Source organism: Malurus melanocephalus, unplaced genomic scaffold, assembly GCF_030028575.1.
Source record: "Malurus melanocephalus ecotype Western Australia unplaced genomic scaffold, MMel_1.1 scaffold_315, whole genome shotgun sequence".
Lineage (NCBI taxonomy): Eukaryota > Metazoa > Chordata > Aves > Passeriformes > Maluridae > Malurus > Malurus melanocephalus.
The window spans coordinates 164553-190766 of NW_026623547.1; the positions used below are offsets into that span (position 1 = coordinate 164553).

The 26214-nt window shown below is 36.5% G+C and overlaps 1 protein-coding gene across 4 annotated transcripts in view; it reads left to right on the plus strand.

Moving 5' to 3' along the window:
- TBC1D5 (TBC1 domain family member 5) overlaps window positions 1–26214 on the plus strand; it is a 242886-nt gene that overhangs the window by 145719 nt on the left and 70953 nt on the right. For all 4 annotated transcript variants that reach the window (XM_057377438.1, XM_057377435.1, XM_057377436.1 and 1 more), the window contains 2 exons: window positions 17580–17722; window positions 23599–23705. In XM_057377438.1, coding sequence (XP_057233421.1) covers window positions 17580–17722; window positions 23599–23705 — 250 coding nt within the window. The remainder of the gene's footprint in view (window positions 1–17579; window positions 17723–23598; window positions 23706–26214) is intronic.

The following is a 26214-nucleotide window of genomic DNA, read 5'->3' on the forward strand; positions in this document are numbered from 1 at the left end:
CATCATTACCTCAGATATTCAGCTTGTTCCTTTCTTGACATGTGTGTGTAAAATTTGTATATTTGACAGACCTATTAAATCAAGGATTGTGCCATTTTGTTGTTTTCTAGTACTGATAGGATAACTGATAACCCTCACTACTTTTAGACCATGCTAAGAGTATCCTTTATATAAGTAAATCTCAGCCTTTGGGTTTGATGTTTGAAAACTCCATCATTTTATATGTTATGGTATTCATGATAAGATTATTCACAATTGTTTTATCACAATAGTAAAATACTGCTTTTTAATATAAGAATTTCTCTGATAAGGTTTTAATGCATAACATGATGAAAGTTATTATGCTTATCTTCCATAAAGAGAGGATAATTATATGGGACAATAATTCGCCTATGGCTGTGCTTCCCAATTCCTAAATTGGTGCCTTATCCTATGGGTTACATTTGCTTTCAAAAGATGGATGTACTTTCAGTTCTGTTTTTCTTTATACTGTAGTTCTTACTGTCCTCACCAAGTGCTTTCCTAAAGTTGATGCTGGATTTAAAAAGTAATTTTTTACTAATGATGGGGCAGAATCAAAACGAACTCCCAAGACTCCACAAATTCTCACAAAGCTAAGCTGAAGTCTGAGATTATGTGCATTTTCTGAAGATCATTTTCTGCAGACAATTTAACAGGGAATTTGAATCTRATTGCTCCTATCATTTTTGTAGTACAAGTTGTTTCCCTCAAGTACAAGTGAGGTCTTAGGGTACAAACCTCTTTGAACCTCTGTGTATAAACCTCAGACTTGGAGCTTCTAACAGAAAAAAATTTAAAGTTAGATAATGCTGCAAAGATTGCCTCTATTTTTCAGAGTCTCTGATCCAAATCAGAGCTGTTGCTGAGTCAGCCTGGTTTGGACGTCAAAAGCTTGCAAAACTCTCAGTGAACAGATCTTGGGAGTTTCATTCTTGTCAGTTCTGTATGCAAGTAAACTCCTTAAATGACTGGTATCGTGAACAGTGACCTTTACAAAGCAGGCGCAGGATCACATCTCTGAGATTGTGGAATACCTTCCAAGGCAGTAAGGAAGTTTATAATAATGGTTGGCAAGTGTTTTCACAGCRTGGTTCAACTGGCAGAGATAGATGCCACCTCCTCAAAGTATGCATTCTACCTGCCACAGCCAACTAAATGCTCAATAGCATAATTACCTGCAAATAAAATACCTCCTACATCCCAAACAACCACAAGCAATGATTCAGTCAGGATGTGCCTCAAGAAGTTGTTGATGTTCTCACAAACCGGTGTGATCTGTTTTAGAGGACTGCTCTATTCCCACAGGGAGCATTTTAGTCCCTCTGGCAGTTTCCARTGCTAGGTGCCATGCTGCCATGGTTTAACAGGCAAATCTTTTGGCTCCAATAGCCCAGATGGAACACCAGGTACATTTCTGGCTTCTTACCYTCCAGGGGCATTGTGGCTTCATTGTGCTGGATCATGGAAGAGTATGGTTAGATAAATTATCCTTTAGAAACAACTAACCTTCAGCCCTTCCTTTTCATACCTCCCTTTAGGGATCATTTACCATGTATTTGATCACATCTTTGCCTGTATCTTACTTTCTCCAAAAGCCAGRGAGCAGCCTGCAGAAGAGCTTTCATGGAAATGCCTCCTTCATCTCTACCCCATCACACTGAGGCTTCCCCCATCTGCATTTGCCAGTCATAGGACATGCCAGAGAATTGGGATGTCAGGTCCTCTGTCAAGCTGCCTGAAAACAATCCTGTAATGTTCACTGTGTCCCTCTCACATTAGCATTGGAAGGTCAGAGGYTCAGAAAAATATTCTTTACCTCAGAAGGAAATTAAAATACAGTTTTAAGGAAACAGATTAAGGTMTAAAGAGGTCAAAAGAATTCAAATTAGTGTCATTTTAAGAAATGTACTAATGTAGGTATGTGCAACAGATTTTCTACCAGAGAGMCAGAGAGGGATTTTTMRTGCYAYATTTTTACCCTGAAATTTCTGAGAAGCAAAGCAAAACCTGAGATCTTTGRTGGAGGAATATTTCTGGTTGGCAAAAACAAATAATAAAAAGTTCTTCATTTCTGAAATTAGGTACCTGTTTTAGTTAGACAGCTGTAAAACCTGTCATATTTTTCATTGTCACTGGTTTGGGTCCATATATAACAATAAGTTAATATAAAACGGTGAATTAGCAGACAAAAATTGGATCTAGAACTTCCAGCCAAATTTGCAGTGCCAGAAATAACCACAAATCCACATATRCTTAGTAGAAAGTTCTTGAAAATACTTAACCCTGTCTAAATAAGGTAGAAATAGAAAAGAGGTATCCTCCACTGTCTCTCTGCAGCATTGGCTATAGCTGGGACACCAGAGTTGTTTCAAATTGTGACCCTTGTACTTGGGTGCCCGTGTGGCCAGTCACAAACACGTGTGGCAATGAGTGTTTGTCCAGCTCCCAGGACAACCCAAACTCACTTTTCCTGTCCCACATTGCTGCACATGCCAAAATCTCTTCCTAGGACAGAGCTTCTTCCTAGAGTAAAACTTTAGCAGACAACAACTGTGGCCAAGGAGGAATGATTATGGCCTGATCTGATCTGTCAGAATTTCAGGCATGAGTTGATCTTGCATGTGGATAGCACCATTTTTAATCTCCTCTTTCATCTTTCTAGTTTGCTCTAAATATTGAGTAACAGTACTAGCTGAAAACACAGCACAGTAAACTAAATTGTGTCCAAAATTTGTGGTCGGTTTACAAGTAGAAAACAGATACATCATCTTAATCATCAGACTCTATAGTCTGTAGTCTCACTGGAATAACAATTGTGTTTTTGTAATGGCCTGCTAAGTAGAAAGCAGATTTCCATCTTGTCAAAGAGCAGAACATATCCCAAGAGAGCAGCATTTCTCTCCCTCTGCAGGGATACAGCTCCAGCTGCAGGGTCTTCTCTAGCTCAGAATCCGTGTGGTGGACAGGGCTGGAGTTCTGCTGRCACCTTTGGAGAGAGCAGTCGGTTCAGCTCTGAGCAGGGCCAGTGCTGCTGCTTTCCCCTCCTACCAGCACCCACTGAGGATGAGGAGATGGCTGAATCCTTGGCACCAGTGTGGGGCAGAGCCCAGTGTCCAAATTACATCCAAACTACCCCTTAGCTTACATGGCTTGGTCTCCGAGCTCCTAGGAAAACTGTCCCCACTGATATGAAAACTGTCCTTTCCTGCTGAATCTTCTATTACCTTTTGTGTATCCTTCATCTCTTCTTTTTTTCTTTGCAGCTCGGTATTTATTTCTCTTGTTGTTTTCCTCTTCTAATTATTTACCTCCTTTGCACCCAAACCCCCTCCACATATGAATGTCTATGTGCACAGATGGGATTTCTAGGACAGTCGATGTATAATATTCCACAAACACTGTTATTTTAAAACAAACCYGATCATCTCAATCAAAGGGGCATAAATGGTAAAACGATTTTACTAATTTTTTTTTTTTTGCAGTTTTAAAAGTAGCTCTCTGTTAAAGTTGGAGAAGTTGCTTCTGATGAGAAGCTGATCCACTCCCTCCCTTTTGCCAATAACTTTATTTTGCTGATACAGCCCTATTAGTAGTGAGCTATGTGAGGTGTGCACATTGTTCCTGGTTTCTTATGTGGACATTTGTCACCAAGTTTTATGCCCAGATGTCTTGTCAATTAAATTCTTGTCATTAAATAACGAGTTAAATTTAGTTAAAAATATTACACCTGCTCAGAGTCCTCTGTCTATTTTTATTTCTTTGCAATTACTTTTATGGTTTTAAACGATGTCTCTGTCTCCTCACCGTGTGTGAAAGATCTATACAGATGGAAGATAGTGACTATAAAAGGAAAGCTACTGCTAGGGTAGAGGTATTGGAAAAACAGAGGAAAAGAAATAGAGGAAAAATAACAATTCTTATTGTTCTTTTTAGCMGTAGCTGATGAATTTCTACAATACTGTGGCTCTTCTTAAATTTCTGTGCTTCTTAAAAAACTTCTTTCACAGTGTCATTTTATTGTTATTTCTGCAATTTTGGGTTATTGCTGCCTCCTGTCATGTCCAAAATATGTAAGCACACTTTCATCAGCTGTATATATGACATCCCTGAGCAGTGAGATGCTAATTCTTGARTGCTTCCCGCTCCTTTTAATAAGGACTAACTTGTTGATTCCTAACTGTGGACAACTAGACAAGTTTGGCGTTGTCTTTGATTGCAAACATTTTGATTTTGAGTGACGTGCTGACAGACACACATTTGCGTTAGCTAATCTGCAAGAAATGCTGGAGAAGCGGTGAGGCTACTGCTGTGCTTTCAGGAGAAAAGCAAGGCAGCCTTCCATTATTAATGCATTTTTAAAGCCTCCACTTGTGTCTCAGAGACAAACTTCTAGAGATGAGCAGTTTTTCTGACCACAAAGTAAAGGATRCTTAGAATAAGCCTTGTTTTGTAGAGTGTACTTTGTGCTTGGAAAAGGTGGCTCACAGAAATTGTCAGCTTACACAGCTGTYGGTTCAGCTGACCAACCTGACAGGAGCGCTGCCCCGTGGTCCCTCTGCTTGGAGCTATAYATTTCAAGCACATGGTAATATGTAACTCATAGGTGTAGAAAGTCATAATAGAGCATTTCATCACATCTAAATAAGGGTAGGTGCACGCTGTCTGAACAGTTAACCGTTGAAAACATTGAATACGAGACATTTGACACTAATTTTGCTGGTCAAATCCTCCCCTGGAAGAGGATGCCCWGACGAGCCGCTYGCGAGGCRCCTTTTGCAGAGGGAGCCTGGCTTGATGGGTCGTCGCATAAGCTACTTGACATTTGTCCCCAGTCAGACCGGATGCCACATGAAAAATTTACTCAGGCACGGGGCTCCCAGGAATAAACATTTCTCTGGTGTTGCTCACCAGGGACTCGGCAAGGTGAGCGGAACTCCAACTTGTCACGGATGCTCTGTTCTGACAAACATAAGTAGATGCTAATGGCTAAATCGTGACAGAATAAAGTCCCACAACCATATGGCTAATTGCCACAACAATATCTTCAGTGTTATTAATCAAGTTTTCATAGTGTGCCATGATAATTGGAATAATTAGAAACAGCATAGGCATTGCTTGCCTCTGCCGCACATACTGCAGACAGGGACCTGGAACAACCACAATTGCACTTTCTCTGCAGCGTTGTTTAGTGCTTTCCTTTCCAGCAAATACTGTGGTTAATTAATGAATTAGCTGTTTGCCACCAGAGTGTTTTATTGCTAGCAGGGCTTCTTCAGGGGCACATAGGTAACTAAATGAGACCACTAAGCCTTCATGCATCTCTGAAAAGATGCAGAATTCCCATAAGGCTGCAGCTACACAACGCAAAACTTCACCAGTCAGAGGTACTTTTGTTTCACGAAAGTTGAAGCTCATATCCCCGTACTTACAGAAAGGATCAAACAAATTGAGAGTGTGCATTTTTTTGCTTAACAGTTTAAATGAAAGCAAGACTCTGGATAACAGTGGTGCAATTAACTTAGCAGGCAAAACAAGTTAACTCTTATTTTCCTTACCCTGCTTAGTAATGGAATTGGGCTCCAGACATGTATTCTGCCTTTGAACTGGGGTTATAAATAAAGTGGTGATTGTAACACTGTTATTTATGYTAAGCAGCTAAATCATCATTGTGTGCTACCTATTAGAACAGCCTCCCTTGATTCTTTCAGGAGTACGACAGCAGGGAGGAAACCCTTGTGTTTCCTCRGTGCATGCATCAACATGTAGTTGACTGGTCACTAAAACTGGCAGATTGATGATGATGAGTCCTTTCACTGGATGTATGAAGGCATTTAGCCAGACTAATAGATTGAAATGGACTGCTGCTTGCATGGCCTCTGAATAGCTTCTTAATTTAGTTTTAGAGCATACAATAGATGTAATATTGGATTCAGTGATGATATAAATCTTCTCTCCTCATTTTAAAAAATAAATAAWTTTTTTCCTTGGGGTAGAGTACCACTAAGAGATTTTGCAATACTATATACTTAATTAAAAGGAGTTTTGCAGAAGATCCCAGTTCAAGTGCTAGGTAGRAATTCTTTCCATTTTAGGTTTATTGCTGTTTAATTTTGACTCTCAGGGGATAACTATCAAGTAAGGCTTTGCACGTTTTGCTATCCTAGTATCTCTACACATTTTTTACTTGTTTATTGGAAAGGTTTTTATTTATCTGTGGTAGTCTAGTTTTATCCATGTCCATATTCAGTGTARTTAGGAGAAATTTTCCAGATACTAAAACAAGGCTTCTGCAAAAGGTATGYTTAGCATGACTTTGTAGAAGTGAATAATCTTCATTACTGATGGCTGTTYGATTCTAAGTATGACTGCCAAATAATAAGATTTTTATTTTCTTCATATCAAAGTATCACAATTTTCAATTTCTTCTGCTGTRAGCCCAACTGAAAGATTATCACTTTGTAAAGGCCATGTCCTTTTACTTCAGATATGTTTGACATATATTCATGCATTTTTATGAGATAAAGGAGGCAATCTGATATATAATTTAATTAGCTTAAAGTTACCAGTTTACTTTTTAATTCACATTCTTGGATATATTGCCATCCTTAATTTTACCAGGTGTTATGACCCACCCTTGAAGGCGAGGGTAACAGAGTTTCTTCTTAATAGATTCCTTGGAGCAGATTAGAGTGAAATGAAACTGAATGACTGATGTTTATATATGTATTATGCAGGTTTCTTTGAGAACTAGTTGGTTGCAATGGAAAGGAGTTATGGAGTAATTTTGGTTATTTTCTATAGAAATTTGCTTATACTTTTTATCTATATAAAATAATAAAGATATCCCTTAAGAAAATATATAAGGGAAAGATGGAGAAAGGATAAGAGTAGAYAGTGGAGGGAAGACATCACCACTCATGGATCCAGCATGCTGTTGGTCAAGGTGATGGTCACAGCTTTGATCCATTGGGGCAGGGAATCCCACAAAGCAGAGTTCAAGGGGTTAAATATGTTCAGGTTCAGGTGGGAACATCCAAGTACCTCCCTTGAGGGGGAGTTTTACACTGTCTATTCCAACACTCTGGATCATGTGCAGTGGTCTAGGAAGGCCCCAGAAATGAGTCTGGGTCTGCTCTGCAGTCTTAGACAGGTTATGAAACCTTCTAAGCCCTGACAGCTGCCTCTCACACCAGCGTAGCTGAGCCAGTTCTGTCCCACAGGAGGGGATGAACACCTTCAGGTCCAGATGTGAAAATGAGTGTCCTGATACCTTCCCTGCATGGGGAGTTTTGCACCTGAGCCAGTTGTGTAAGGGAGGACATTGGCATGATAAAAAAGCATTATCCCATCTCAGCATGACCTGCTTCTCATTGGCCTTTTCCCTCATCTGGCTCAAACCCAGCTTGTTGCTAAACAAAGGTCAGTTTGTCATGGCCATCCTCTGCTGGTGGGTGCTCACCCTCTCTGCACCTGGGCTGTTCTTACACAGACCAGAGTTTCCCACCAAATATCCAAACCCTCTCCTCCTCCTCTTTGGCTGGGGGTGCAAACCTGGCCTGAGCAAAGCCTCTGCAGCTTTTCCAAATGGCTGACTGTTTTGAGTTGTTAACCATCAACATTTCAGTGTCTCACACACCCCCATGGCTCAAAAACTCCATTACTTCTTTTCTGCTGCTGCCACTCCAGATCTTATCCTGTGGTGGTGATTTTCTCATAGCAGACAGAAGGAGAAAAGGGAGAAGAACAAAAAGGAAGAGGGATAGTACGAATCATTGTCAAATACAGTGCCAAAATGAAAATACAAGAGCAGGCATCAAGAGAATAATCCTGGGGTGTCAATAAGGGGTTACAATGATCTCTCTTAGTATTAACACTATTACAAACAAAAAATTATAGTGAATACTTATACTTTCAACTGGGCTATCTATGAGTAAAAAGGTCCCATGCAAAACAAAAAAAACCAAACAGGTTCTCATGGAACCACTTCCTTCCACTAGGCCTATACTTAGTGTAATAAAAGTGGCATTTCACCATGTGATATGTAGACTCCATAAATGGTTCCAGGTACAGTTACATGAGAGCTGGAAAAAAGCTTTCTTATATTCTGTCAGTGTCCTGGTTGCAGTCCTTGGCTGTCCCTCATTCTGGTCTAGGATGGGGACTTCAACAATTCCCCCAGTGACATTTTCTTTCAGTAAGATTTAGTTGACTGGTTAATATGTCTGAAAAATTTAGCCAGATTGCCATACATCTAAAGCCTTCTGAGGCAGAAGTGGGAAGGTTAACATGTTCCTTATTTTTTATTATTTCAAATACTCATAAATCCTTGTACCAGCTCCCAGGCTAAATTTGGTTAAATTCACTGATTCCCAATTGATTCTGATTTCCAAAATTCTACATGCATAAGAAAAGTGTTGCAAGCTTTTCTCACACCTTTTTTTTTCCCAGTAAAATGACAAAATAAAATTGGTAAAAATCAAACTAACAATACATAAAAAGGTCTGTCTCATATAATCTATATTTTGTCTCCTAATAAGTTGCTTGTGATAAAAACACAAACAAATAACCAAAATTAATAAACTGATAAAACAAGCAATTATGGGGGCGTTTAAAAGCTTTGTTGGGCCTAAGCAGCTTGGCCTCATCTGATAGTAGGTTCCTATAAAAATAAAGGAGTAAGTTTGACCTACTACAGACTAATTATTAAAAAGAGGGAATCCATGAAAACCTAAAAATATATTCATTTTCAGCTGAATTTTCTGCTATGCTAAAAGAACACCTGTAATGGAGAAGCAGGATTAGAGAGGGAAAAAAAGAACTGACGTGGATTGGTTGTACATGGTTGTACATTCACAACAGACACGTTGTTTTGTTGGTTTGAATGCAAAGTGTAGCAGTTCCATTGCTGGATATAGGCAGATAGCTTCTGAGGAATTTTTTCAAAGTTAAAGCTSCTGAAATTTTTTAAGTGTTTTACTTGGCATACCAGAAAAAGTAGTTCATTTGATTTTACATTTCACTACAGGGTAACAGAAAGATRGTTCAATTGTAGATTTCAATTTTTTATGGACCGAAGAGACATTTTATTTAATTATGATAGGGAAGTCTCAAAGATAGATTATAAACTTCATAATATTTTTTCAGTGCTTATTTGTTTACTTTAGAGCTATTAACAAAATTATCTCTCTTCCTGTTATTTTAAAATACATGTCTTTTTGATTAAATCTTGCCCAAGTGGATTCTACAGAAAAATGCAGTAATACTATAGAAGATTTGACAGTATGGAACAATAAACTATTATAGACTCCTCTTTTAAAGAGAAACTCTACAAAAGGATCTTGTCTTTTTAACCTACTGCATACATCTTGAATCGATGGATAAAGCTATTAGCAAATTTATTTTATCATCTTAAGAACTGTGCTTTAATTGCAACACTGAGAGTTGTTTTTCTAATATAATTTCTCCACTTTAAAACCAAATTTAATCATTGCTGTTTAAAGATGGAAAAGTTGGAGGGGGGTGGAGTTCCTAATTGCTAATAGCTGATATCAGTAGGAACTTCACTAATTTAGAAGTGCCTCTTTTGTTTCAATAGGTTTATTGCAGCAAACAGTGTTTAAAATCATTCACCTGTAATTATTTTTGTTAAAAAAAAGAAAATGTTTTCACTACTCTGAAGTGATTTTCAAAACAAAATGCACATGCATCATCAGTACTTAGGACTGTAGGTTTTAATTGCACAGAGGCAAAGAACAGTAAGAATTCAGTCAGCACACCTTCAGGTTCTTACATTTTTCTCTTACATGTGCAGATATTTGTTATATTCAGGGTTTACAGAGTGTGAAGATGAAGATGAGATGGAGTCCCCGTACTCCATGCCCACAAGGGGTGTTTGTCATTGGCTTCCAAGGGGTTTTTTTCCAGTATAATGGAGCACTCCCCTCTCTTCATCCTGGTTTGTCACCATAATTTTACCAGKCTGAACCTTGCTCTTTAAATCTGAACATTGTGTGAGCTGTTTAAATGTAGTTGTTTTGCAGAAACACYGCAATATTCTTCAGTCTTTTTCCTTTGAATAAAAACACAGTTTAGCCCAGATAATGGCTAAATAAGTCATGGTGTAACAGCTAAATCCTCTGTATTTTGGCCAAAGTGAAAAAAAGTGTGCTTTGGCTTTGATCTGTGATATTTGTTGTCAACTTGACTCACCTTTCTAAAAAATCATGACAAATGTCTAGAACTTCTGTCCTTTGAAAAAATCAGTTATGGCTGAAAGTATGTTTGCTATTTGTGATCATTCTTACTGTAGGTAACTCCTGGAGTCCATTTTTATCCACCCTTCACACTAACAAATKGTTGGTAAATTGTTGGACTCTGGTAGCTGTTGTATTTGCTGCAAACACAGGCTGACAGTGTCAACACAGTGCCTGTAATAGCTGCTAATTACCAAGCCTTTATTAAGTGTTATGTATCTGAAATACCAAAATTGTAATGTTTAGGAGGAAAGAAAAAGAAACTGAACAGTGTACTTTTCTCTCACTGCAGAAAATTTCTTAAATTGAAAGCTACATTCAGTGCAAGTCTCTGATCATTTAAAAGTTACATCCACAGTATAAATTTCCACCTAAAGGTCCAGTTTCTCCCATCTGCCCTGCTGAAAAATTAGGAAATTTCTTTCTGTTTTCTGTTCTAAACAGATTCAAGTTCCTAGCTCTGGTTTTGAAATTTGTAGTGTTACAGAAAAGCCAGTGGCTGACTACTCTTCATGATTTTCTTGTGTTTCACATGCCTGGAAATGGTTTCCAGAATTAGCTGCTTCATCATCTTTGCTGAGATTAGGGTAAGGCTGACAGATCTGTAGTTCCTTACRTCCTTCTTAACCTTTTTGAGGATAGGAGTGACAGTTTTTGTTTTTTTCCTCAAGTGCATTTCTGCAAGTGAGTAAATTAGAACTGGTCTGGCTTAAAACTGCAGTAAGTTCTTCTGCAGAGAAAGGTAAATTACAGTAAGAATCAAAGGTAATTACTGGGAATTAATTTTTTAGAAAGAAAAACCTTCGTTAATAAGGAAGGTTTATTTTTCTTAAAGAAAATAATTTTTCTTAAATGCAAAACTGAGTAATCTTTGCCAGCAATCTGAAAGGAATCAAATGGGAAAGGAAAAAATCCACGTAAGAACTAGATGCTTGTGTCACTCTTTAATAAAAATAAAATTCAAGGTATTTCTTTCAAAGAGGTCTACTAGTCTGTGTTTGATAASGGAATTACTATTAAAAAGTTCAGGATGCATTGAGGAGGAGGAAATTTTCCCAARTGGAAGGAAGACAACAAGTAAACTATGTACAATATTCTTGTTCATCACTTAGCCTAAATTTGAGTAGATTTATYTTAATAAATGTGTTTATTGCATTTATTATTTAATTTTAAATGCTTCTTTTCTGACAGGAAAGCTCATGGTAGATTTGAAACTGATATAATCTGCAATGTAAATGCCTAGTTTCTTTTTTATTTGAGTTGTTTTCAAACACTGTGATTTTTATCTTTGCATTAGGACCCCAGTGTCTGAGCTGTAGAGCAGAAAGCTTGTGGATCTCATACTTTTTAAAGTTGAGGGGTTTTTGATATAACTGTGTAAAACTTAAAACTGCACAGATGTGACCACGAGTCAAACAGAATTTGAAACAGGAAAAGGAAACCAAATAACCTGCCATGYATCCACCCAGGGGTAGGGCCATGATTCCTGGTTTTGGTGCAATGACACACCAAATCTTCACACAGCTAGCACAGGAGAAGCTGGATGAAGTGAGCAACCTTTATGGGAGCCCAGGACAGGACAATCCCACCTGGATTACGGGCACAGTAAAGCCTGTGTGTCATTTCCTAGCAGAACAGCACTCCACATACAGGTCTGAAATTACTTAAATAGATAGGGCAGACACACATAAGAAGAATCTTTTTATACACTCACTATTATCTCTAGGTCTAAGGAGAAGCTGATTGATGTGTTAGATGCTGGCACATACTYTCTCCCTCCTTATCACACACACTTTCTTACAATCAGCATACACTGCTGGAGACAATGTGGTAGAAATCTATAATATTTAAATGTTTTGCAGCCTAAGGAAAATCTGATCATCTTGTCTGCCTTCTCAAATGACAAAGGCTACATAATTTTATCTAATAAATCCAGAATTAACATTTGAATTTATGGTTGAAGTAAACACATCTTCTAGCAAGATGTCTGTTTTCATTCCCTTCACAAGTTAAGTAGATTAAGGCAGAAAATGGAGCATATGCTGTAACAATATCACACTGTACATCATTTATGGGTAGTGTGCATATGAGGGTATGCCGTGTGTAAAATTCTCAGTGTTTAAATCGAACACATTAGAAGTTTTTGTGAATCCCTGAAAGTCTGGTGGGCTTCCCACATAACTTCTTACACCAGTTTTTTGGCTTTATAGGGATTTCACAGGCTTCTTTCTGTTCTGACAAAATATTGGATTTTAATAAGGTTTTGTTTATCTTAGAAATGCCATTTTGTTAATTGTGACACTTAGCTGTTTTGCCTTTCTTCTCATCTGTGATCATTAAGAGTTCCTCATGCACCATGAGCAGTACTGCCCTTCCACAAAACCCTTGTAGAAGAATAGCTGAAAGAACAAGTCATGATTWTACTTCAGGCATGTTTCCTTCCCTTTCTTGTATCATTTGAAGGTTTTATTAATCTCTTTAGGACATTCAGTAGAAAATCCTGAACCATATAAAATTATGGAAGTTTTAATAAAAATGGGATTTGCTAAGGAAGGAGATGGAGCACTAGAAATAYGGGCTATGTGKCCGGTCTAAGCTGGAATGTTGCTGGAATGTGTTGTCTTGATTGGTCTCCTTCGTGTCACTAAAAGAAAATGAACTTTTGTACACATCCTCTGATTGAACTTGCCTATCTCCCCTCTGACTGCCTCTTGCAGCCATCAAATCTGGGAGAGTTCTGGGAATCAGATTCTGAGGGTGTTTTTGYTATGTATTCCTTTCTAATCCATGCAAGTGTTGACGAGCACTGCTCCAGGAGCAGTAACCCCCCTGTTACCCCGGGTGCTTCTGCAGGAGGATGAGTGGGACTCAGCTGTCCCCATCTTCAGCCCACCCGTGTCCATGGGTTAGAAACACAGCCTGAAATCACAATGCAGGCATCACATCTGCCCAGAGTAGTGCTTGCTGGCTGGCACTGAACTGTTAAAGTCTTCATCTTCTGTATAATTTTAAGTTCTTTTTGAAAGTGTTGTACTAATGTCGCTCCTCATCCTTTTTCCATATCTTATTTTTGAACAAGCAGATCACAGCTCAAGTCTGTCTACCCTTTCTCCTAAATTATTGACCATGACTTTACATAGTAAATTGCACTGGCTACAAATGTTTGCTTGAACATAATTCATGACAGAGTTTAAAGAGACAGAGCTTACATATCATTTTCTCAGTTAGTAAACAACTGATGTTAATTTTGGCATTTCTCAGCTTCCGAGTGCTTAGTTTTGATAAGATGGTGTTCTTTTCTATACTTACAGTCCATTTAAATAATTTTCTTATTTAACCAAAAAAAAAAAAGCAACAGAACTTGCACAGACAATGAAATTGCATCCTACAAAATCCTACAGACCCTTCTTTCTCTGAAAGGCCCTGACTGGTGAGTCTTGCAAGCATTGGAAACTGGAGCAAGAGTTTCAGCCACCATATCCCCTAAGTGACAGTTCCCATTGCAGGGGATGATAGACACTTCTACCATTTCCCATGCAGGAAGAATGGTGTAGCTGGGATAAAGCACGGGGTGACAGATGCATTCTTGGGCTGGTGGCAAGAATTAGAAAGAAACAGAAATCTTCTTCTGTGGAAATCTTCTCTCTGTTGTGTTTAGGTCAAACAAGGAATTACCAAATTTGGGCTTCTCTTTTTTTTGTATGCACAGTAAAAAGGAAAATATCAGAGACCTTGTTGTTTTGATTCTAGACCTTAGTGAAATGCTTGAGGAAAAAACTAAGTTAAGCACGAGCAGAATTTTTTTAGCATTTTTCTAATGAATAGTATCAATGAATGAAAAAAAGTCAAGCCTTGAGCAGATGCTTGGAGTGAAATTGTRCTGAAGATTGAGTTTAGCAAACGTATAAATGACTGAAAACATGTTCTTAACAGTAGAAATTTTTAGGCACCTTGTTGTCAAGTTGTGAGTCCTAGATCAAGTAATTTAGCTTCAGTGATGCTTTCCCCTTTCCTGTTGTTACAGTTTTCTTATTCTTTCTGMTTTCATTGTGTTGTTTTGGCCTTATAAACATTCCTAAACTGTTTGTTTTGCTGCATTTGTAACCATTTCTTGGGTTTATTTAATTTTTTTAAAAGAATTCTCTGCCTTTCAAGTAGACTGAGATGATAAGGAACTAAATATAGGGAACACATAATATAAGTTGAAATTCTGTTGTTTGGAGAATTGTCTTGTAAATCTCAGTTACAAAGGTTGTGGTGTTAGTTAAAACTGGTRAAGCTGGATCACTGCCTTATTTAATGGCTTTACTAGTACAGAGTTTTCTCCTGTTTTCCCTATATTTTAAGATCATTAATGAATCATTATCTATTGCTAGTAATTACTGATCTCGTGAGAATATTGGTTTAATTATATAGGAATCATATATGGAAGATACTGTTACATATTTTACAATGTAGGTAGTAGAACCTTCGTGTATTATGGCTTTAAAGAAATTGGGGGTTTTTTTGTAGATTTTAATTGCTAAGTGTGCCTGGTAAGATATGAATTATTGTATTACCACATGTGATAAAAGGTATACTATTGTGAGTCTCACAGTCTGCAGGTGTAACAGATGTAAGGCAAGATTAACAGGACAGAACAATAATTAAAACACAGACAGCCATCTCAACAAAAAAACAAAAACAAAACAAAANAAAAAAAAAAAAAAAAAAAAAAAAAAAAAAAAAAAAAAAAGAAAGAAGGGAAGAAAAAAAGGGGGAAGAAACAAAACAAAAAGGTTTATCATGTCCAAGGCAGTTATTAAGGGTATGTTAAATTCTCTGCAAATATTTGTAAAAGCAGTAAAACAGTGTTAGTTTGAAAGACAGCTTTTCAGTGTGGACATTTAGTTTAGGAATTAAGATCTTTTTATGAGTATAAAAGCTGAGTGAAGTCCTGCCATATGGCAGCATGGTTCGTAGGCAATAGGGTCCTCGGTTTATAGATGCTGTGAGCTAAACGCTGCTGAAAAAAAATAAGAGAGCAGCTAGTATATATGCATTTACAACAGTATGAATTGCYTACTCCCTTTAAGACAGGAAGGTTCAAATAATTAACAGCAATATTATGGTTGCAAAAGGAAGTCCAGTTGTTCTTCAGCAGTCTACATCTGTGAAACGTGATACCTCTGGGGAATGAGATTTAATTTTCCCAGGAGAAAATATAAAAGCAGGAGAAAAAAAAAAGGAATGACTTCTGCTTGAGCAGAATAAACCTGCATCTACAAACGATTAACACTGCATAATGAAGTAGTAAAGAAGCAAAAGAGATTTCTAATAAAGGACTAATAACAAATCCCATTATACCGTGGTGTATTTTTTTCTCCTGAAGTGTWTTAGACTCTTAGCAAGGCTTTTGAATGAGACTTGGGTAGTTGCAAGCAAAGTCAGCTCAAATGCTCAAAGCTTAGCTGGAATTTCTTGCCTAACAGTTTGTGTAACTTCAAAGTTGTGGTTTTACAGGTGAGAGGAGTTGCTATTGCAGGTAATGGCTTCACGCAGAGTTTGGGTGACGTTTATGTCACCATAGGATAATGGGTCCTTGTGGGCTGGGCAGTGCAGGGTAAGGTGCCACGCTATGGCAAAATCCCTTAGGTAGAGTCGGTGTGGTGTTAAATGCACTAGCTAAGCCTTGTTTTTGTGTCACAGGTCTGATTTCTTTTTCTGAGGTCTCAAAGTAAGTCCTCATAGGAAGGGGGTTTGGTCAGAGATGGAAATACAGATTGTTTTGTTGTAGCTAATATGGGGACTTTAGTAATTACTGTGCTAGCATAAAGTTACAAGACCTTAGAACATAAATGTTTGATAGGAGAGTGAGATGATGCTGTCTTTTGAAATCACATATTTTCACTTTTGAAAGGCAACCTACATTGCAAGGAAGAGATTCTATGTAGTGATCTCTAAATCTGTACATGGATAGTTTTGTGGATTGTGCATATGGTTCCAGTGGCATGGGGAATAAAAGTTTAGTGAACAAAACCTTGACACTCAATAGTCCCTTTGAATTTCCTTTTTTAAGAGACTGTCAAAGCTTGTGCTACACTGGCATGCTCTAATTCATTTGTCCTGTATTTTCTTTACTACTGGAATAAGAAAAAAAAAAACCAAAACCCCAGATGCCTTAAACCAACGAGTTCTGGAACAAAAGTGGTTAAACATGAATTCWTATGACTGAAACTAATCTTGAACAAGAAATTCCTAGTTGCCTTTTTAGAAATTTTTGTGAGTTTTAAAGAATGACTTAATTTGCTTAGCAGAAATTTGCAATCAATCTTTTCTTGCCACTGAATAAACAGATTCCACATGCGTAGCTATTTGCATATCCCAGCTAAAAATGTAATTCATTATTTTTAAGTCCATTTCGTAATAACTATTTCAGGATTAATGTTACTAACTATTCTTTAGCTCGTTCAGATGTGACCTTAGATAATCCTACCTAAAAAGATACAAAGCTGGTGGGTCTGTTCTAGAATAGGGAAGAGAAGTGCCTTTCCTGAGGTCAGCAAGTCAGTGTAAGAGTCAGAACTAGAAATGAGAAATCTAGAGAAACAGTTTTCTTCTACTGCATCTCAGGCTTCCAGTCTCAAGCAAATATTGCATTTCATATGACAAATTTTTACGTTTTGCTAGGTATGAAAACAGCGCAGAGATGAACAGGAATTAACAGTATAGTGTACATGCAGATTATCATTAAATCTGGTAAAGGTTTAAATTAGATTTAATGAAAATAGCATCCATATAATATTTTACATGGAGCTACAAACACTGTCATCCTTAACAGGGAGGAAGCCCCTTCACTTCAGTAACTGTGAATTGGTCCATTTTACATCTGCTTCTGAACTGGATTACACTTGACTGGGCTTTTCRGGGGGTCTCATAAACCACTGGTTTCACCCCCCTGTTTTTGCTGTTCCAGGCCATTTTTGCATAATATTTTATCCCTTTCATCTTAGGTCACTACCACACTAAATGCTCAAAAATATTAATATGGGATTAATATATTTTGTCCTTTGAGGGTCACCCACATAATTATATTAGTCAGTGAAGCTTCTACAGTCTGTAATGTATAATTTCCTTGATGAAGTTGCAGTAACATTTCCACAAAYACAATTAGTAAAGTTGTTTTACTAYGAAGATCTTGGCTCTTTGCAAMATTTCCTRATAAAATCTTTAGGATTGTAGTTGATCCTGGGATATGTGTCCTGATTTTACCATACTTTGTAAAATGGAGAAATACAAATCATAACTTTTCCCCTTTTTTTTCAGGCGATGGGTAAGGCTCCTGTTTGGACGTGAATTCCCACTTCAGGATCTTCTGGTTGTCTGGGATGCTCTATTTGCTGACAGTATCACCCTGAATTTAGTTGACTACATTTTTGTAGCCATGTTGTTATATATCAGAGATGCCTGTAAGTAACAGCTAAGATACATTAAAAAAAAAAAAAAAAGAATGCAAACCTATTATTTGAAAGAAAAAGACCTTATAACATTCTAAATTTCATTGTGACTTTTTCAACATATTGAAAATCATTCCAAATAATAAGAGAGAAGCTATTTATTATCAGACATGGCCTGCTGTATTTATGAAATAAATTGTATATTGGAGTTAAATGCAGGTTTGTTTTGTGAGTAGTTCTGTGTTTTTACATGGAGTTGCAGATTTTATGTGCTGTCAGTGGTACAGGCAAGTATAGAGCTCCACCTTCCGACCAAGCTCATGAACTGAGTAAAGCTTCCCTGTCACATCGAAATACTTTTATCCTGCTCCCCTATGAGAATGGAGAAAATGCACAGGACAATGACTCACAATTTCTAAAGAGGTGTCTTGAAGGAAACACAAAGATGAGTAGCAATTACAGAATATGTTTATTCTGTGCAAGAGTAGCATCTTTTAAAAAAATTTCATTTATTTTAGTTTGGTTTAGTACACCTGAAATTTGTGCACGGGTTATAATTTAGTGATGACCCATAATATTCAGTTTTGATAAGCAATCACGAAAATGGTTGTTAGTTTATATAATTGTGAAAGGGAGGAGGAAGATGCATAATGATTAATTGAGGCATTTATTTCTGTCCTATCATATTCTACAAAAAATTCTGTATGCAACTGATGCAACAAAGTATGCATTTCACAGCAAGATGTATGGCTGTCATTAAGTGTATGAATTCTATAGCAAGTTATTCAGAGTTAAGTATATACCATCTGTAAGCTTTAGGTTATAACAAGGTCACATATTTGACACAATTTTGTATTCTAGGACACAGGAAGTTTTCAACATCTGTGGTTCCTATTTTAGGGCCCAGTCTTGAAAATATAACGTGGTRCTTTACACGTACATGTCGTTCCACTGCCTGCCTTCATGTGTTTTTTAATTACTTTTTAATAAACATGCAGAACATAGAGCTACCTTTCCTTCCTCTCAAAGAAGTGTGCATTTAATTCTGGTCAGAGGTTTCAAAATTAACGTTTATGTTTTGGGATAATCTGATTCCAGGTCATTATGTTTTGCAATCTAAATCTTGTTTGTTTATATGCAGTAAGCTGAAGTCATCTTAAAATTTTCGGTAGAGATATGTACTGAAGAGGCATATAACAAAATTCCTTAGAATCAGGATTTTATTTGGTGTTATTRCTTACCTTTAAAAAGAAAAACACGTTAGAACTAAGCTTGTAAGAAGCTTCTCTCTTTTCGAGGAGGGAAGGTTGTCCTGGTTTTGTTTCTTTTCAGTTTGTGGTGCTGAGGTACAGGTATCAGTATGAGTTAAGTAAAATGTGAGCTAAAAATGTGTTTGTATGAAATCAGTATACTTCTTTTCTCTGAACTTCCCAGGCTTAGTAAACAGAGTAGTAAATAGCTTTGCAGTGGAGAATATTTGCCCAAGTAAGAGGCAAAGTCATCTCATCAGGACAGTTAATACTTCACACTTTGACTGTTTCTGTARTAAGTAACTTCTTTTTCTACAGCTGGACCTAGTTAGTCACTCAAAGCATAATAGAATGGTGAAGCAAAATAAGTCATAAACACTGTAAAGTTTAATATATTTTTCCAAAGTCAAGCTCTAACTATAACAATTTCCACAGTTCTTAATTTCATAAAAAAGCTTTTGTTATATATCTGTAAAAGAAAAATTTTCTGGTTTTCCTCCTTTTTTTAATTGCCGATAATATTTGAGCTTTAAACAGAATTCAAAGTTGTGCTGTAGTAATTTTAAAAACATTTTCAAATAAAATAAGTTTACAAAAGCTTCTCTTTATTTAGTGAAAGGAAGCATAAGCTCAAAATRTCCAATGGTGATAATCATCTTTAATTTAAATAAACCATCGGGAAATTTTTAGTTTAGAAACTTTGAAACAATAAGAACAATAATAAAGCTCCTAAGATATTGTGTTATAAAAATGTCAAATATGAACAGTTATAATAATACAGAACTCAAAGCATTTGAAAGTTTAGAAATGATGCTGATTCTTTTATAACAACACATTTGGGGATGAGTAAAAGTTGCTGGTTTGAGAATTGATGGATTTTTTTCCTGTGCTCTATTATGATGTTCTCAAGGACATGATTTTCAGAAAGTATTGTTTCTGCTATATTTCTCATTTTTATTTTCGTTTGGAAATCCTCTGTTGCTCAAACAATATATTTTTCATGGAGAAGGGTACATTTAGATTATCAAATTATTGCTTATATATTTTAGAGATTACAGATACATAATCATGTACACAGGCATTCTGTAAATTGCTCTGTTCCATTTTATATCTGTATCCAAGCAGATCTTTGTCTGTGGGGTGACAATCCTCACAAGCCGAGGGTAGGGTTATGAACCAGAGTATCTGTTAGTTTTAWTAAATTATTTCCTGTGGTTTTTTTGGAAAAGTTCTTGCAAAACTTTTCTTTTTTTTTTTAACCTTTCAAATCAGAAGCATGAATATTTGCTTCTGCTTCATCAGTGTGAATATACATGCAGTTGTTGATGAAATCAGAATGGAGGGGAGGATTTGGTGCAAAAATAGATGTACTTTATCTACTTCCTTCTGAGAAGGCCAAGAATAAAAAAAACCTGGAAGACCTGTCTGTATTTTGTGTAGTAAATTAATGCCATTCTTGCACCAGGAGCTAATTTTGACTGATCAGTATTAGAATAAGTGTATTTTTATCTTGTTTCCACTTGAGGAGTAGGTATGGCGATTGTTAGAATTTAATTTTTCATCTCTAAAACCATTGTGAATATTTAGAGAGAAATAAAGAAGCCATAGCTTCTTACAGGATCCGATCAGTTATTTTTGTTATAGTGCAAGATGTTCATTTGTCTATGTTTAACTCAGTTCAGGGCCCACTAAGGAGAACATGGCCATGTATAAAGCAGCAGAGGGGAGTAGTCCCTTCCTTCCAGGGTTAGGACTGAGTAATCTGGATATGGGATCAGTGACATCAAATATTAAACTTTTTAAGAAATTATACATATCAGAAAGTTAGGGCTTCATTTAGGACAGTAGAGTGAGTTTTCAGGTTTTTCAACCACTATTATTGCTGCTTGTGGTTATTGGGCCAACAGTCAGTCTATTCTAAAGCAGAATGGAGAAGGCAACTRCATGATCCCCTGGGCACTGAATTACAATATTAAGAAAAGAACAGTAAGATTGTTTTCTCTGGAAGAGTTTCTCTCCTSCTTTCCTTAGGAATGCCAGTAGCATTCCTCTTTGGGGAAAAGAGAACTTGTGGTTCACAACTGAAGTTGGATCCAGATGTGACTCTCACTGGGCCAGTGAGAGAATGAAAAGCAGAGCTAAAGAACCACCAAGCTTTTTGAAAGGCAGCTGGACACACCAGCTACTGCTGAGACTGGATAAATTTATACTTCACAGAATCTCCTTCCAGAAACTTAATCCTACAGATGATTCTTGGAAATCATTCTGACACCAATAAACATAATTTGGTTTTGTTTTACTGCTACTTACAGTTTTTAAGAAAGCTGCCACCCTACTGTATAACATTATACATTTTGTCCTGAAGAGACAAGAATCATAGAATGGTTTGGGTTGAAAGGGACCTTCAAGGATCATCTAGACCAATCCCCTGGCATGGGCAGGGACATATTCCTCTAGATCAGATTGCTCAAAGCCCCCTCCAGCCTGACCTGGAACACTTCCAGGGGCATCCACAACATCTATGGTATGGTAATCTGCTCCAGTGCCTCACTACCCTCACAGTAAAAAATTTCTTCCTTATGTCCAGTTTAAATCTACCCTCTTCTATCCAGTTTAAATATGTGGGGGAATTCCCTGAAGATATATATATATATATATATATATATATATATATATATGTATGTTAGCCATATTCCCTTTAAAGTGTTGGAATTTTTTTAACTTTCTGCATGATAAGGATTTTTTTGCCGGAGTCAAGTCTGCATCATTAAAGTCATTTGGGGTTTTATTATTTACTTTTCTCTATATCTGTGAGATAGCAAAGAACTCTTCCAGGAAAAATTTAAAAAGGATATTTTTAATCCATTTTACATTGCAGAATAAAACACATACTGAACTGTTTGAAAGAGAAACACATTGGTCTTAGTGTCTAYCATTTATAAAACTATCTAGCATTTAATATCAATCTTTACTGKTTTTATTTGCTTTGGTAAAAAGGCATCATGATCACAACTGCAGTTCAGTATCTTAAATTTGATTTACATATGAGAGTTTGATTGGGTATGTTCTGTGTGGTGCTCGTATTATACTCTGAAAGAACTCTGGCRGAGGCCATTGTATTGTGTTCATTATGCCAGCTTTGTGACTTCAAGAAGAAAAAGCAGGTACCTGAATATGAACAAGAAAAACAAAGGGTAGGAAAAAGAACAGGCAGAACAGATAAAGAATGAGTAGGATAAGTGAGTGCTTTACAAATGAAAGCAGATGTATGAAATTACAAGCTGTCGGATCAGCAACGGAAATGAAGATGATAAAGTGGTTCCTTACACAGATTATAATTATTCATTTTGCCCAGTCCTGCATCTTTTCCCCATAATCCTCTTGTTGAGGGAGGTAAGGTGCAGGAGAATATGAGGCTTATTCACATGAAAGAAAAAAGTAAACCATTTAAATTTCTCTGCCTGCAAAACTGCCCTTTATTTTGCCTTATATTGATTCARAATCATTTTGTATTTGCAATGTCCCTGATTAATTACAAGTATTTCTTACWACAGCTAAAGTTCTCAGAATAGTGAAGTTTGTTAGAAATTTATTTACAATTACTATTGTTGGAGRCTGTCTTTATGTTGCAGAGTGGAGGCATCATTAACAGGCATTGCTTTGACAGCTGTGGCAGATGGATTGCCTGGATTTAGATGGTGCAAAAGAAATGAAGTAGTTTACATAGACCTGCTTGAAAAGATGTCTTTAATAATTGCACTCATAATTAGATTGATTTGGGAAGGGGRRAAAAAAAACAAAACAGAAGATGRCAACAAGAAGAAAAAAGCCATAGAGTATACTTACTTAGATTCAGATAAAATCAAGCAGATTAGAACAAAATTATAAATTTAAGCAAGTTTGCTGAAAATTTCTGAATAATTTTTAAAAATCTAAGCAAGTTAATGKTGTACTATATTTTTTAGTATTTATGAAATTAAAATCTATTCTTTTCCCTCTTCCCTGAAAATTTTGTGAAGTTTCTGATTTAGGACAAAACAAGGATTTGTTGAATAATTTTACATATGTGTATGTATCTGAGTGTATGTGTGTATGTACATAGGTATACAAGGACAACATAAAAGATATTTCAGAAAAAAAGTTGTCAGGGGGAAAAGTCAACATAAAGCCATAAACACAAATTCTTCTGAAATTTAGATGTCTGTAGTGGAGTGTCTGAAAAATCCATGCCCGTTTTGTAGTATGGGACTGGCTGGGGCAGGCTTTGTGTGCACAGCTACAGAGTTCTAAACTGAGGCATCTGAATTTGGAGCTAACAGAAATGTCTGTGACATGAAGTTGTAGATTTAGCTCTGTTCTTAATTATACTGGACCAAGTGTAGTCATGAAGCTTGAATTATATATATCTCCTCTTACTTTGAGCACTGCTTAAGTTCTGAGACAGTGTGGGAAAAGACAGCAAAATCTGAACTGTAATGAATTTACTGGAAAAGGTACTGTTTTGGAATATCAAAATAATAATATTTTCTTTCTCCCTTTTTTTCTTTTTTTTTTTTTTTTTTATTTTTTTTTTTTTTTTTTTTTTTTTTTTTTTTTTTTTTTTTTTTTTTTTTTTTTTTTTTTTTTTTTGAATTCTAGTGATTTCAAGTAATTATCAGACCTGTTTGGGACTTCTGATGCATTATCCACCTATTGGAGATGTTCACTCCCTTATCCTAAGAGCACTTTTTCTCCGAGATCCAAAGGTGAGATGCTTGCTCTGTAAATACAGGGAATAAATCATTACTGTAATAAAATGTTCTAAATGCAATGAAGTTAATAACAACCTACATTTTGGAAACTAAATGGTAGTTTCAGATTTCTTCATTGATAAAAGAGCTGAAGGAAAGAGTTGGAAACTGAGTAGAAGCTAGTTACTTTACTCTTTAAAGGATATTTTAAAGAACACTTCGCTAAAGTTTTCCAGGAGCTCTGGTAATTAAGATGTGCTCTTTAGAATAATTTTGCTTGGTATTCTGCACAGACATCCTCTAGGATAAAGTATACTTCTCAGGGAAACAGTAATGTTACTTTATAAAACCTAGTAAGCTGTGTAGAAAGCATCATGCAATTTCTTCTGAAAGACCTTTCTCATGGGGTTTCTGGGATTAATCACTGTTAATCCTTAAATCACTACCCCTGCCCAATATATAGTGATTTTGTGATGGTTTTCAGTTAAAAACAAGAATTTGAGGTTACAACCTGTGAAGATTCACACAAATATAATGTAGAAATTCATTCATTTTATGTCCTATATTACTAGCATACRGTTTCTGATATATTCTATTAAATAAAAAAAAAAKAAAACCTCTTGCAGTTTTAGAATGGCATGTGTGTATGTGTGAGTATAATATAGAGGAGATACCCACTGTATGGTGGATAAAGTTCTGAGATGAAGCTGTAATCTTTGCTTACTCAGATCTCTGGCAGACAGCAGAATTTGTGCTGCTGGTTTTGAACTCTCTTTATATCTGTCCCATTAGTAGGTTGCCAGTGTAAAGTCTGATTTCCCTCATCTTCTTGATACACAACATCTTTGAAAGCAAAAAATTCGTCACTTCTGCACTCTGACTGACTTCTGCAAAATTTCATTCAGTACCAGTGTTTACACTTTTATGGATTAAGAAAAAAATTGTCTCTTTGTTTTTCTGTATCAGTTTTTTTCAGAAATCTGCATCCTTATAGCTGCTTTCTTCATTCCTTTCAGGCACAAAGATTTCTTTCATGATGAGAAGTAAAGTGTATCATCATTTCAGTGTGTAAGGAAGTTTCTAACGTTAGATCTCAGGAATCTTTCTTAAGATTTTGGCAGCAGTCTGTGAAATCAAACTGCCCAGCATTTATTTATGTACTTTCTTAGCAAAACAAGATAGAAATATTTTTTAAAAGAAAGATACACAGGGAGGAAAAATTTACTACGTTATCCATCTGAATTCAATATGTCATCTGTCATTTACTGAAGAGATATATTAAACAATAAAGTGATTGCTAATTATTCAGCTKTCCTCTGAAACATATCAGGCAGCATGCAAGATGTCTAATCAGCTGAAGGGGGCAAAAATTAACCACCAACTTCCCACAAAAGAGGCTTGGTCACTATTCCRCTCCTTACGCTCTTGTCTCCAACAGAAAGAAGTTGTTAGGCTCCAAAGGCCTTGGTTTCCTATTAATTAACATTCTCAGGTGGGCTTTGAACAGCTTTCAGTTAAATAAATACTGGATGTAGTTCTACCATGTTATTCATGTAGGTTTTCCCTTTGCTCAGGTGAATTACTACTTGAAACTCTTTGATGCAAGGGGTGGTAGTTGCTTTGTCAATTCAAATATGATAAAATGCAGTTGTTTCTCATTTCTGAGCTGTACTTTTCTGTTTGGGAAATACTCTGAAGGCTGAGAAGCTCCGACTTCCATAGAATGAAGAGCCTGAGGGATTTGCAGCCACCCAATTTTACACTGAGTTTTTATGTTCAAGCTCCAAACCTGTTTCTTACCTTTTCCTAGGTATGACATCGAGTTTCACTCACTTGTAAGTGTCTGTAAGCATATGTTTGTTCAGTCCCTTTTTCCCATATATCTGAAACAGAAGTCTTGGTGTTCTGTAAGACCTACACACAAACATTTCCAAGTCTGTCAACATTTTTCATTGAACAGAATGAAAGGGAAGACTCAACAAGGCATCATGGGCGCTGTAGGAGTCTAAAGTCAGTGCACAGATTATATAGCAAAATAAGTGGGAAAATTCTGTTACTTTTTTTTCTGCTAGCTGCTTAGAAATAATTCAGTTTGCCCTTACTCCCTGCACAGATAAAAGGAGATTGGAAGAAATGACAAAGATATTTTAGTCTGTAGTGTAACTTGTAAGTGGTGATTAACAAATTCAGTGCTTAATTATTTTTCTTCCTTCTTTGATGTTTTCCTGTGCATTTCTCCATCACAAGCTTCTGGTTTCTAATAGGAAATTACATTTGGTTCAGTGCAATTTTATCTCTCCTTATCCAGGGTTGAGTTGTTCTGTCCGGCATTTCTTCCAAGATTTCACTTGGGTTTTAATACACTAAATCAGGGAACTCTTCTCTGGGAGACTGTTGCATGGTCCAGTGGCTTATTTCATTATTTCTTGAACATACCAAGGATGTTTAGTGTTACTCCAAATCTCTGAGAGGCTTGCTCTCTGCTCCTTGGAGCTTTAAATCTCAGCTGGACAAGAAATGCAGT